Source organism: Aspergillus tubingensis, assembly GCF_013340325.1.
Source record: "Aspergillus tubingensis WU-2223L DNA, scaffold_7, whole genome shotgun sequence".
In the NCBI taxonomy this organism is placed as follows: domain Eukaryota; kingdom Fungi; phylum Ascomycota; class Eurotiomycetes; order Eurotiales; family Aspergillaceae; genus Aspergillus; species Aspergillus tubingensis.
This window is the reverse complement of record NW_023336281.1, coordinates 852,865-867,356: the sequence shown is the minus strand read 5'-3', so window position 1 is coordinate 867,356 and position 14,492 is coordinate 852,865. Positions and strand designations below refer to the sequence as shown.

The following is a 14,492-nucleotide window of genomic DNA, read 5'->3' as shown; positions in this document are numbered from 1 at the left end:
CATTAGTATCTTAGATACCTATATATGAAGCATTTTGAAGTCAGTACTGCAGATGGGCAATTCTCGCAATTGATTCCTTGAGACGAGAAGTGAGGTTAAACTGGATCCAAAATTGGACTCGACCACCCTGCATGACAGTAAGACAGTTGCTTATGCACAGGCAACCGGAGTGGATCGTGCCCGCTTAATGCAAACGCCTCTATGTGCTTACATAATTATGTTGTACGAGCTCAAAAGTTGTCGGATGGCATATAGGGGATCTACTCAGGAGGAATCCCTGTAACTCTCCTAATTGCAGAACTACAGTCAATAATCCTAGCATATAGCTAGCCCACTTTTCGCATCATCGATCCTAGAGAGGAGTGCGACTACAATTGCATCGTAACCACTGCCACCTCCGCCGAGACTAAGTTCCGTGCCGTATCCGCAGCCGCCAGCCCATGCTCTCACACCCTCCCAAGTTAACGGTAGCTTAGTGGCTAAGGAATGACCTAATCCCACCTCTCTGGTTCCCTCCTCCTCCACCTTCCGTCGGTTTTGGAACTCGGTTCTGCGCCAAATCGTGTATGGCGTCGCCTTCTACCGATCTACTTGCTTTTTGAATGAATCACGATCTTGCTCGTTGGAGCCTATCGATTGACTGACCATCCCAGTCCTCGCCCACGGCGCGCGCCCCGTGTGATCCCTGCCCCCGTCTTCCCGATCATGTCCACTTGATTCCCGAACACCTCCTGAGTGATCCAGGCTTTCGGAGATCGATTAGCAACCATGAGTAGTCGTGACCGCATGCGGGGTCCCCCGCCCGGCGAGATGCCCCCTCAAAGAGATCCTCGTCGAGCTGGTGATAGTCGCAATGGCGGTAACGCCGGCCCCGGGGATGCCTCGATGTCGAGGGCCGAGAAATTCGAGGATGAGAAGCGGCGGATCATTCATAGCTGTTTTGGCAAGAAAGACAGCGATGGCTCGTGTATGAACATTTCTCTCGCGCTCCTCTTCTAAAAAGGTGTCCGGTGTTGACTTCTTTCCCTTACTCCTTCCTTCTAGTGGTCGAGTCCTACATAACACATGTCCGCATTTTGGAAGATGCGGCATACCCGTCCACCCCCGCTCCACCCAATTCGCCGCCCGAGAACAAGAAACCTCGTGTGATCATTGTCGCTGTGAGACGGTCAGGAAGAGTGCGCATGCACAAGGCGCGCGAGAACAATGATGGCTCGTTCTCTATCGGCAAGACATGGATGTTGGATGACCTCTCCTCCATCCAGTCTTACAACGCCTTGGTCCCGAGCACGCCGTTAGAACAACAACACAAGCAGTGGGCTGCCAATGTTGGATTCATCGTCACTGTTGGAAAGCCTTATTACTGGCATGCACGGACCTCCAAAGAGAAGGATTTTTTCATAGGCAGCCTCGTTAAGATCTACAGAAAATACACTGGCGGCAAGGTACCGACTCTGATCGGCTTCGATGAGCGTGAACGACAGCTGCTTGCTGGTGCATCAGCTGCAGGTCCGCCAGCCCCGAAAGGCCCTCCTCCTGGTCCTCCGCGTCCCGATGTGACCCTGCCTCCCCCGCGGCCTCCCTCTTCACAAGGCAGCCGGCCTCAGTCGCCGTATTCCAGCCGTGCGCCCAGTCGCGATGGACCACGACGACCACCGCCACCACCATCTGAGGAACATGCCCTACGAGCGCAAAGAAGTCGTGATCAGATGGGGAGACCGTCTACTGGCCAGTCTGGTAAAAGCGGTACTCCTCCGTTTAGTCCGCCTCAACACGCCCCGCCAATGCCTCCTGACCAGCGCGAACAGCCACCTCCTCGTGCAGCCGAACGTCTTGCCGCGGATCCCAGAGTGCCCAAGGTGCCCATAATATCTCCCCCGGAACCGAGGAATAGGGACTATCCCTCTAGTTTGCAGGCCGCTCCTGTTGCCGGTCAGCGGGAACGGTCGAATGGCAATTTTGAAGACGCCAGGTCGGGGAGTCCCCTCCCTGACTCCCGACCACCATCCTCACGCGACGGGCGGAAAGGTCCTGAGTCCAGACCTACGCTTCGTACCCAGGATCTCCATCCCAGCCGCAGTACAGACGGTCTTCGTCCGACTACACCTGGGTCGGTTTCTGGAGAAAATCTCACTTTCATGCATAGTCCGGGTAGCAGCGTGGGCCCCAGATCGCCCTTGAGGGAAGCAGCCGAAAAGCCCATTGGCTCGCCCGCACGAGCAGAGCGACAGGAGCCTGAGCCCCCGAGCAACCCCATCAATACCCCCGCCGTCGAGGTTCCAGCAGCACTCACGCCAGGCTCTTCAGGATTTAGCAAACCCCCACCAACCGTCGAGTCTGCTGAGGCGCCGGTGCCCACAGCTCCGACACTGCCAGTTTTGACAAAGGATCCAGAGCCGATTCAGCCGATAGCAGAGACTGCTGCAGCTGCAGTACCACCGCCTCCTAGTGATCTGGAGGCCACTGAGCCTGTGGAAGAAAATGATCCCGATGCACACCGTCCTGGGCTTGGCCCGATGATCAAGAAGAAGCAGACTAAGGATGTTGCAAGCGCATTCCGCAAAGCTGCCACTGCTCATGGGGCCTTCAAGCCGAGGCCTGGTGGTGCTGGTGAGAGGCTTCTAGCAGCTGCGAAAAAGCAGAAGGCTGCCGCTGATGAGCCGGATGGGATTACCAGCGTGGTGCCTGCTCCGTTTTTGCTTCGGACTAACAGCGAGAATACGGTGACTTCTCCTGCGACACCGGAAGCAGAGACTCCCCCAGTTGTATCTTCATCCCCTGAGAAGGAGGTGCAACCGCCAGCGCCACTGGCACCGCCAGCAGCGCCAGCTGTGCAGCCTCCTTCCGAACCCCCCAGGATGGAGCCACCCGCAGTTGAAGTGACTCAACCTGCGCCCGAAGAACCTACGGTCGGTTCGACTGAGGTACTCGCAGAGCCAAGAGATACATCAAGAGCTTCTGTAAAAGTTGATACAGAAAGATCGAGATCCGTGTCTCCTTCGCCCCATGATCGCCGCCGCAGGCGTCATGAGGATAACACGATCAAGTACTGTCAAGCGCTCGGACTCAACCCTAGTGTTCTTGAAGGGCGTGGCATTGACTTTGACGATATCTTGACTGACCTAGGCTGGAACGGACGACTAGGAGACGAAAAGAAGATTGAAGATTTGGAGGCAGACATCCGCCGAGAGATTGGCCGTGTAGAGGCTACCAGCTGGCTTGGTAACCTCGAACAGCAGGAGGGCAAGATCGACCAACTTGCAAAACTCATCGACAAGACGATCGTGGAGTGTGAAGAGCTGGACAATCTCCTTACTTTGTATTCCCATGAGCTCAACGTAAGTTTGCAGGCCTTTCCTGGCCCTATTCCATCGCCTCGGCCACTTCGGTTGTATGCTAACGGAGGTAACAGACTCTCAACGATGACGTGGCTTATATCGAAACGCAATCCCAGGGTCTACAGGTGCAAACAGCCAATCAAAAACTGCTTCAGAACGAGCTACAAAACCTACTCAAGACTCTTTCCATTTCCTCAGACGACGTTCGTGCCTTGAAGGAGTCGTCATTGAGCAATCCCGATGGCCTCCGAGACACCGAACTCGCCTTATCTACGTTGTACAAAGCGATGTTGATGATTGATTCTGACATCTGGCATAACAAGAGGCGGCTTGCCGATGCGGCTGGAGACCATGGCAGCCTGGGCGTGTATGCCGACACAGAAATCGGCCAAATGCGTGCGATTAAAGAAAAGAAGGAAGAGTATCGCACACATGCTCGTGTGTTCTTGCAACGACTGAAGCAATTCATGGCTATTGCATACAAGGTTGCGGAACAAAAGAGGATTGATGCGGCTGCCAATGGTCGAAAGGACCCCCTGAAGCTCGACAGCGAAGCCCGTGGCTACTGCCGTCGTGAATTGTGGCAGTATCATGCTGTAATCCTCTTCGCTCGGGAAGTTAGTTCTGGGGAGTGGCACGCGCTCATCAACCTGTATGAACAGCAGGCCAAACACCCTTACCAAAATGATTTCCGAGACAACAACCTGGCTTGGAAGAAGGCGGCGAGGAAGCCTAGTGGAGAGGAGCAGGAACTCCTCTTTACTCACCAAGAGAAGGAGAAGGAGTCTGAAGGAATCACCATGGCGGCGCGCAAACTCACCGTGCGACGAGGCAAGACCATTAGAGCTGCAGCAGGTCTTAGGCTTCCCTCAGGGGAAAAGCAACATGGCAAGCTGGAGCCATTCGAAGCTTTTGGGGGGACGCTTCAAGAGACCCTGCATATGATCTCGGAAGAGCAGAATTTTATCGTCTACTTCTTCCATCTCAACTCGCTTTCAACGGTCGACTTTCCAGACCTGGTTATGTCAGGCGCTCCGGATGAGCGCAGGATACCCAGTTTCGGCTCCAAACAGCTGCACGACCCCGACCGAGCGATGGCCAAGAAAGTTGAGCAGATCATGGACGAACTTTTCGCGTTTTGGCCGACCGATATGCAAAACCTTGTGGACTGGGCCATCAGAGCTGACCCACTGTAAGTTGACTCCTGTGCGCTTGTCAAAAGACTACAGACTGACTTTATCATGTAGACAAGGAATTGGAATATTGCTGGCCATTGAGAAGGCTATTTCCGAGTTTGATGACACCAACCAGGACTTTATTATCCACTCTCTTCAAAAACTCCATTCCCGGTTGCTTGGCCTCTTCAATCGGTTTGTCGACGAGCAGATTCGAGGCATCGAGGAGACCAAGGTCAAGGTGAACAAGCGTAAAGGAGTGATCTCATTTATGCGTGTCTTCCCCCACTTCTCCACGGCCGTGGAGAACATGCTTTCGCAAGAGTTCTACGACATCCGCGTCAACGTAAACGAAGCCTACGATCGCATCAACCGCGCCATGTGGGAGTCGCTCAAGTTCATCGCCAAGGAGGCGCCGGGCCAACCCACGGGAGCGGCTGCGACTTCGGGAGACCCGGAAGATAAGGAAATCTTAAATTACCACATTCTCCTCATTGAGAACATGAACCACTACATCGAGGAGGTCGATGTCCGGAGCCTCCCCGTCCTGGAGCGGTGGCGCGATCGGGCGCACCAAGACATGCAGGAGCATATGAAACTCTACCTCGACTCCATCATTCACCGACCACTGGGCAAGCTGCTAGAGTTTATTGAGTCAGTGGAGAATCTAGTGGCGACGGGCATCAACCCCGCCGATATTGCCAGCCGACCTAGCCACTCCCGATCGGTGGCGAAGAAGGTGTTGGCGACATATGATGCCAAGGAAATTCGGCGAGGGATTGAAATGTTGAAGAAGCGGGTCGAGAAGCATTTCGGTGACGCGGACGACCCCGGCCTGAGTCGGAGCTTGGTGTTGAAGGTACTCCGGGAGTGCGAGGGTCGGTATGGGGAAGCGTACGATCGGACCCGGCGCGTTGTTGATGCGGTGTACGAAGGCCAGTTGGAGCTCGAATGGCGCAAGGAGGACGCCATTGCCATGTTCCAGAGGTGAAGAGCGGTGTCTCTTTCCTTGTCTGACTCGTGTGGCCAGAGTCCCTTTCAGGGTCTATCCCCGCATCATGACGACCGCCTATCAAAGGCAAGGTTGTCTGGATGAAGTGGATATGATAGGACTTTTGTTCTTTTTGCGCATCATAAGACGGGCGCATGGGTTGGATATTTGCATTTTTTTTTTCTGTGTTCTTCACTTCTTGCTTTCTGTCTTAAGTACCTATACCAGTTGATGTATCTATAGCCCGTGATCAATGAAGGGGAGGAAGGTAATTGGTAACCTGACTGCTAAGGTCGCACTGCATTTGCTCTGGTGGGACGAAAGAGTAAACGACGTTGAGAGAGGAACGGGAAGCAGCGTTAAGAAGATTACGATCCAGCGCGGGCGCTGTACCGGTTGTCAAGTGAGGCGAAAGAATAGAAAGAGAACCCCATTGCATATGAAGGGATGGCCCATAAGATTGGCATCTATAATATTGGGGGATAACCGGAGCGTGGAGTAACGTTAGCTAGCTAGTCTACTCTACATCAGTGTAGAGAGTAATGATGAACGATGAAGGAACCGATACTGGCAACCGGCAGATCATCACCCAAGAGGGACAGAGAAACGCCTCTCAAAAAAGAAAAGCGAGGGAGACCAATTTAGCGGCCCAGCCGGATAGACCAGTCAGCGGGCAGATGCTCCGACTCCATCTCAAACCTTTTTTAGTACTTATCTAGTTGTTAGTTTAGTTGGGTTTTATAGCCCTGGATTCAGGGGGACCACGCGCTGGGTCTGTGCTGGATGTATTAACATGTCAGCCTGGCTCCGTGCCTAGCTAGCTAACTAGTATCTACTTTGTAACAAGTAATCAGCGAGTTGATCATCTAAATATAAGATGGATAATAAGAGAAGGATTAAGACAACCATCTATTGACGGTCGGGGCCGGTCTGGACACATGGACAGGTCCCAAGTATAAGTCTTACCTACTACAATCTAGTCTAAGTATATCCCACAGCTATTGGAAAGTTCACGGACCTCAATGGTGGAAGGAAGGGCGGATTGTCTCCCCTTGCTTTTGCTCTTCCTCTGACGGGGTGGACGTTCCTAGAAAGAAAAAAAAAAGAAAAAGAAAATAAATTCGAGGGAAGGAAACGTGCTGGTGAAACTTGGATACACGCAGCCTCCTCTCCACTTTCACTGGCTTGCACTCAATCGGTCGGAATTGGACCCATGGGTGAGCTGGAATAGTGTGCCAGATCCGTTTGCTGGATGGACCAGGCACAACTTAGCAACGTTGGACACAAACCCCAAAAGGAGGGCGCGGGATATGTGGAATATCTGTACAGTAGTTAGTATCAGACAAGCTCAATTTCAATTTTCTCTGGACCTACCGATGGTTGGGAAGTATGAGATCAGTAATGACGAGGCCAATATAACGATCAATTAAAGTTAATCAACCTGCTCGGGGAATCGCTAGTCGAGTTACCCTTGAAGCAATGTTCTAGCCTCAGGCTGTTACTGGCAACACTTGCCTCCCTCTCCGCCTCCCGCCCCGATCCTCAGGCTCTCCTGCTCAATGGAAAGCATCCCATAATCGGCCCTGTGATCATCAGTCTTCTTCTTCTTCTTCTTCCTCTCCCCTTCTCCTTCTTTTCTGTGGCTCTTACTATCGTCCCTCTTCTCCCACGCATCCAATTTCATCTCTCCTCTTCCCCCCCTTCCTTTCTACCCTCCCTCTCCTACATTCCCTTTTAGCTTTGGGTAAGCTCCCTCCTCTTCCTCTCCCCTCCTCCTTTAAAACCCCCTCCCTTCGTTTCATCTGTGTGCCTTCTCCACAGTTCCTGCCAAGTGAACAACTCCCTCGGCTCCACTCCCATTCCACTGCTAGGGGGCATGCCACCAAAATTGTTGGAGGCCTGAAGCTGGAGGGAATCAATTTACTGGTGCTCTCCTCGTCTCGGTTCTTACTTTAGCTACGGTCACTAGTACCTTCACTAAAGAATCCGCTGGCCCCAATTGCAGCGGTGTTCCGGTCACTGAGACCCTTTGCGACACCCGCTCCTGGATGGCTTTTGCTCCTCCGCTTATCATGACCCTCTCTCTAACTTTGACACGCCAACAAAGCACGCCTACGTTTCGCTTACTGGAATCTATCTCTCGCTAACCGCACATTTGGTGATGGCCATCTAGTTGTCGCTCCATATCCCCCTTTATTCCAATTAACAAGACACCAATTCCGCAAGGCACACCTCGAATTCGCGCTTCCGCTTCTCGAAAACCCCGTCTACATTCCTCCCTTTCTCATCATACCATACCTGCATGTAGCGCCCCTCAATCAATCAACAGAAGGAACTGTCAGATCTGAACCCCTCCCCCCTTCGGCCCCGCTTCATCGGTACTCCTTCATTCCTCGGAACGCCCATTGTGACGAACGCCGCGGCGGGGTGTGCTCTGGAGTGCCGCCTCGATCGCAGATATGCCCTGGCGGCCTCTGCCTCGAATCGCTTTCGCTGTCGCTATCTACCCATTTCAGCCGACTACCCCGGCCGATCTGCCTCTGGAGCTTGGTGATGAGCTGTATATAATTGAACAAGGTGGCGCCAATGGGGAATGGTGTCGTGGTTACCTCGTCGCGCCGCCATCCTTGTTGGCGGGCTTGACGAGCTCCAAGGGTCAAACCCTTGAGGCGAGGGTATTCTCTGGAATCTTTCCCCGGAATTGTGTCGAGATCCGTGAAGTGCTAGGCGATGGAGAGAAGACAATTACCAATGGCGACCGGTCGAGTGTCGCCTTCACGGTTCCGGAGGGAGATGTGCGCCATAGCATGGCCTCCTTCCAAGATGATGACCACGCGTTCGGGGAAGTATCCAACGTTGTAATCGCGAAAAAAGGAAAGCCGTCTCAGATTTTCATCCAGAGGCTGGACGAAGATGGGCGCGGAAGCCCAGCCAGTCCGCGCTCCCCTCAGAACTTCCTACGGACGAATTCGATGCCGCTCGCCCCCATCAACGTGGCCCCTCGCGACCCCGACGCACCCAAACCAGCCGCGCCTGTGCCAATGCTCAAAATTGGCGATGAAACACCCACCTCGCTCTCCGAGCCACTCGTCGACGAGATTGCTTCCTGCCTACGCGAATGGCATTCCACTAATCTACATCAGTTATTGCTCTCCCGCCAGTATGTTACGGTAGAGGAGATGACGAAGATCGTCGAGGAACTCGATTTCGCAAGGCGCCAGCTGCTGTATAATGTGCTCACCGCACAAGAGAAGGATGCGCTGCGGCAGGAAGTGGTCTGGAAACTCGTTCGCGGAAACAAAGCGCTGGGTGGTGAGATCATTGTGAGAGATCCTCAGCAAAGAGGGCGTCTGCTCACTGGGGAGGATTCGGCCGTAGAACTGGCTCGGCTACAATCCGAAATGAGCATGCTCGACAGCAGCCCCATGCAGCAATCAGACGCCGCTGCGCTCCATCATTTGATGCTCGAAGTCAATGCCGTCTCTGGACATGCGCCCGGGCCAGTAACGTTGGCTGTCTACTTGTGCTCGCAGTCGGAGACGGGAGCTCTTACACCCCTTTCTGAGACGTACATCTTGGACATTCCTTCGCCAGAGAAGTTTGCAAGTATGGGACAGAGCGCCAAACTGAAAACGCTGTTCACCGACTTGAGCAGCACGGATATTGGCGACAGCACTGCAAACGGCCCGAGACTCTACATGGTCGTCATGGTTCGCGCCCCAGAAACTGCATCAGTCGTCAGCGCCGCCGCCCAGCCGAGGACGTCTATTTCGCGGGACAGCTCTCCTGGTACCAAGCAGCAAAATGGGATTAACCAGTCAGTCAAGGGGAGTCTCAGGACTCGCCGCAGTATGATGTGGACCTCGAAGCCACGCGGTATCACAAGTCCCGAACAAGGAAAGGAGCCGAGTAAAGCTCCGCCTCCGTCATCTGGAAGTAATGCAAGTGCCAAGGAAAAGTCTAGCGGCCAGCCGGTTAAAGAATCGACTCAGCTTCGGACGGTAGGAGTGGGTTTCCTGGAAGTTTCTCAGATCCTGCGTCAGGAAAAGGACGCGGAGCAGGTGATCAATATCTGGTCTCCATCTGAGGACGGCGAGGATAAAGAGGGACGGGATGATGGTTTCGATGGCGTTGTTCGCACATTACTTCCAAGCCCTACTGGCAAGTATGTGCGCTCTCAACGAGCTGCTCGTCTGCATTTCCACCTCTACCCCTATGTGGACCCCGACGCAGATAGCCTGGTCCGGAAAAATCCCACATCGTTGCACAATGTTGTTCAGACGAGGAGGATGGGCTTCTCTCAGGCCCCAACAAAACCTCGGTCGGATATTTATGTGACGATCTCCCACGCGACGTTTCCTCCAGAAGCACTGCTTTCGCATCCGCAATCCGGTCAAGTTCCGGTTCCAGGGCATACAGGACTCCGTAACCTGCAACTAACTCTGGAGGTCCGCACATCGTCGGGGGCGCGCGTTGATCGGTGCGTTCTCCCCGCGTCCAACCATGCAGCACAGACAGCATGGCGCACCACAGTAGCCGATCGGGGTGCGCCTTGGAACCAAACCATTCGTCTCAACATCCCCACCGACCAGATCCCTGGATCGCATTTGATCATGAGTATTGCAGATGCGCCCGAGTTTCCCTTTGCGCTTGCCTGGATGCCACTGTGGGACAACCAGGCCTTCATGCGCGACGGCCCTCATTCGCTCCTGTTGCATGCCTACGATAAGTATACGTCGCATATCGAGAATGGCAAGGGAGCCTATCTCTCTCTACCATGGAGTTCGCTGGGCAAAAATGAGTCAGCGAAAGACGAGGCAATCACCGGCCCTTTGGCTACCCTGCGATTAGATACACATCTCTGCAGCACGGAATATTCACAGGATCAGGTGATACTCAGCCTTTTGAACTGGAAGGAACGACCTGTGAACGAAGTATTAGATACCCTTAAGCGTGTCCTTTTTGTCCCGGAGATCGAGATTGTGAAGCAGCTTCGCAGCGTCTTGGACTCCCTTTTCGGGATCTTGGTGGAAAATGCAGGCAATGAAGAGTACGAGGACTTGATTTTCAACGATCTCGTGACGGTTCTTGGTATTGTTCACGACCGACGGTTCAACTTGGGCCCGTTAGTTGATCACTACGCCGATAATCAATTCAACTTCCCCTTCGCTACGCCGTGTCTCGTCAGAAGCTATCTACGTCTCCTTCAGGCCAGTTCCGATGCTCAGCAGTCGCGGAATCTCCGTGCAACGTTCAAGGTAGGACGCCATGTCCTTAAGTTCATCATCAATGCCCGTCTGCAGCAGAAAGAGAAAGAGGAAGGTATTGGCATCACTAGAGTACAGTCGACGTTCAACCGGGATCTGCATACAATTTTCAAGTCGCTCGAGGCCCTGATGAAAAACCCTTCGCCTGCGATGGTGGGGAACAAAACCCTCGTGGTTCAGCATTTCCACACCTGGCTTCCGGAGCTCTCGAAAGTACTCAGTCGTGATGAGGCGATCATGATCGCACTCAGCTTCATCGACTCATGCAAGGATGTCACGGGCATGCTGATTCTCTATAAGCTGGTTCTCATCCAACACTACACACGGCTAGAGATATTCGGCTCAGGATCGGAGCGAAAGAGCCTGGTGTCCAGCTGTATCAGCTGGTTGGCACCCTACTGGGGTGCGACAGGTTCTGTATCGGACCTCTACCGCGACCAGGTCCGGCTGTGTTGTGCGATCGTGGCGGAGCTGTTGAAGCAACCAGACCCGTACCTGTACGAGTTTGTGCCGAAGATTGTGTCCTCATACTATTCCATCATCCCTGACGGTGTTGAGGAGACGACCTACCTTTCTTTGCTCTTCAGCAAATCATTCCCGTTCCAGGTGAAATCCTCCAAGCACTCTCAGAAATTCGACGAAGCGCTGGTGGAGCTGTCCGCAGTTCTGGCTGGAGCGGCGACAATACCCAACCCCAAGCGGCCCCGGCTGAAGGGCCTAGAGCTCTCCAGTTTCCTTACACAGGCATTCGAAGTACACACTTCGATCCTCAACTGCGAAGCGTATCCTGAAAGCTGGTTCAGCGTTCATGTCTACAACCACCGGGCGACTGTCAAGAGTCTGGAGTATCTAGCAACCATCTTGACCAATAAATTCCTTCCATCCCCGGATGATGCGGAAACGTTCGATACGAGACTATGGGAGACATTCTTCATGACTTTGCTCAAGGTTGTCTCAAGTGATGCTCTTGCTCTTGAGACCTACCCCGAGCAGAAGCGACGCGCCATCTGGAAGATCGCGGGCGATGTCCGGGAACAGGGTGCGGACTTGCTACACTCTAGCTGGGAATCAATCGGCTGGGAAACCACTGATGAGGAGAAAGAACAGTACGGGTTGAGTCGGTTGGGCGGCTATCAAGTGCAGTATGTTCCTGGCCTGGTAGCACCCATAATTGAGCTTTGTCTCAGTGTCCACGAAGGACTACGGCACGTGGCCGTCGACATCCTACGGACGATGATTCTGAGCGAATGGGGTCTGAACCAGGATCTCTCTATAATCGAAACGGAGGTTATTTCCAGCTTGGATAACCTCTTCAAGAGGAAGAACATGAGCGAAAGTGTTGTGCAGAAACTATTCATCGCTGAACTGTCAGATCATTTTGAAAGCTCCGCAGACTACGACGAAGACCTATCCAATGCAGTCAAGGCCCTGATCGCGACTGTGGATGAGCTGCTCGACCTCTTCGTGGCCTCTCAGGGAGGTTCGATGGCCGAGAGCCTTCACACTCTTCGGTTGATGAAGTACATGAAAGACATGGGTCGTGAAGATATCTTCATTCGCTACGTTCACGAGCTCGCTCAGGTGCAGGCCGCAGCAGGAAACTTCACCGAAGCCGGCCTGGCCCTTCAATTCCATGCCGATCTATATGATTGGGATCCGAAGCGGATGTTGCCTGAGCTGCTCAACCCGCCTTTCCCAGAGCAGACTTCTTTCGAGAGAAAGGAAGCCCTTTACTTTGCGGTTATTCAACACTTTGAGGACGCCAAAGCCTGGGCACATGCACTGGTGTGCTATAAGGAACTCGCGCAGCAGTACGAAGACATTGTGGTGGATTTTGCCAAGCTCTCACGAGCACATGGCTCTATGGCCAAGATTTACGATCTCATCTCGAAGGACAGCAAGCAGTTCCCGCGGTACTTCCGTGTGCAATACAAGGGACTCGGGTTCCCTACCACTCTTCGTGACAAGCAATTCATCATCGAGTGTGCACCGACGGAGCGTATGGTCTCTTTCATTGACCGTATGCAGCGGGAGCACCCGGCTGCGCAGGTCGTGTCTTCCGGAGAAGTACATGATTACGAGGGCCAGTATCTGCACATCAATCCTGTCAGTGTTCATCGCGATGTGGATCATCCGGTCTACCAACGATCGAAGATTCCGCAGTCCGTTCGAGACCATCTTCTGGTGTCGGAGCCCTGTCACTTCAGCTCAACCTTACGAAAGCACGTTCGTGACGTGGATGTCAAGGAGCAGTGGGTTGAGAAGACGGTTTACACCACTGCAGAGCCTTTCCCGAACATCCTCCGCAGAAGCGAGGTGATCGAGGTGAAGGAAGTCGCATTGTCGCCTTTGCATACGGCGCTCGAACGGACGTGGCGCAAGACACATGAGCTGTCCATGTTGCAGCGTCGGGCGGCCTCTGGGGAGGACACAGGCTTTAACAACCTCAGCGAGGCTTTGGAACAGTTGCTCGACCTTCACGCAGCCACCCCCAACTGCGTTGCTGCTTATCGCCCGTTCTTGTCTGATGCGCATGAAGAGGAGGAGGGTGGTCTAGTGACACCGAAGCCGGTCGACCCAATGAAGAATGCACTGGCAGTGGCCCTCATTGACCATGCCTTGGCTATCAAGCAAGCGCTGGCCTTGTACCACCGGCCGGCGCATCAGGCTACGCAAGCCGAGTTGACGCGCCGTTTCGAAGAGGCATTTGGGCCGGAAATCTCTTCGCTCCGTCCGGCAGAAATTGAACAGACGCCTCAGTGGCCTCGGCGTAGCACTCCGGAGTCCATCAAGGAACGCCAGAAGCCGCCTGCGTCGCGGGCGCTTAGTCCCGAGCAGGAATTGATTCGCTCTTCGCGGAAGAACCATAGTCGCAAGCACTCTGCCAAGCAGTCTGTCAGTCACCGGATCAGTGTCATGAACCCTTTCAAGCGCGGCAATCACGCGGCGAGCAATTCGGTGTCTACGGTGCAAGAAGACCCAAAGCCGCAGTCGGATGCCAAGGCCAATGGCACAACCACAGAGGAGCACGTCAACGGGGAGGTCGACCAGGATGATGCAGCCACCATTCACAGCCGGACGACTACTCAGTCGCGAGACACCCATCACAAAAGACGGAGCCGACTAGGCGATGTGCTACACAAGCACGCATCGTCATTGTCGATAAGCGCCAGCGCGACTGAAGAGAGCCAGAGCCAGAAGAAGCAACGGACAAGAAGTGCTTCTCGCGACACGGCAGGCAAGTCGCACGATAGCGTGAGTCGGACCACCTCCCACACCAATGGGACATCTGCGGATGATCGGCCATCCGTGAGCAGCCATAAGGGCGGATGGTCGACGATTCCTTCGATCACCGACTACCCCCGGCCGGTGACGCGGAGCAGTGTCAATTCTGTTCGCAGCCCTGAATTGATGAGTCCGGTCAGCCAGAGCGGCGGCATGCGCGACTCCGTGTTCAAGCGGTTCAGTCTGCTAAAAGGAGTCAGTCGCAAGGGTAGCCGCTTAGATTTCCGGACGGAGACGCCCGTGCGCGAGGAGTGATACCTCGCGGACTTCTTTCTTTCTTCCTGATAATGTCTGGACATTCATCATTTTTGCATTCTATTTCATTCAGCGTCGACATCGGCATTGTCTTGCATTGCAGCGTGGAATCCGGCCGGTTGCACAGTCATTATACTTCACTTCTCTGGTTGGACATTATTACATTTTAAAGCACTTTCAT

At 53.8% G+C, this 14,492-nt stretch overlaps 2 protein-coding genes across 2 annotated transcripts; both read left to right on the top strand.

Moving 5' to 3' along the window:
• Positions 1-768: 768 nt before the first annotated feature.
• On the top strand, positions 769-5,504 carry AtWU_05256 (GTP-Rho binding exocyst subunit SEC3; the record flags this gene model as incomplete). Its single annotated transcript, XM_035500366.1, has 4 exons — positions 769-967; positions 1,045-3,338; positions 3,413-4,530; positions 4,586-5,504. The coding sequence occupies 4 exons, from the start codon at positions 769-771 to the stop codon at positions 5,502-5,504; spliced, it is 4,530 nt and encodes a 1,509-aa protein (XP_035356259.1).
• Positions 5,505-7,963: 2,459 nt separating this feature from the next.
• Positions 7,964-14,311, top strand: AtWU_05255 (DOCK family protein; the record flags this gene model as incomplete). The annotated part of the gene is made up of 1 exon (XM_035500365.1): positions 7,964-14,311. The coding sequence occupies one exon, from the start codon at positions 7,964-7,966 to the stop codon at positions 14,309-14,311; it is 6,348 nt and encodes a 2,115-aa protein (XP_035356258.1).
• Between the last annotated feature and the right edge of the window lie 181 nt (positions 14,312-14,492).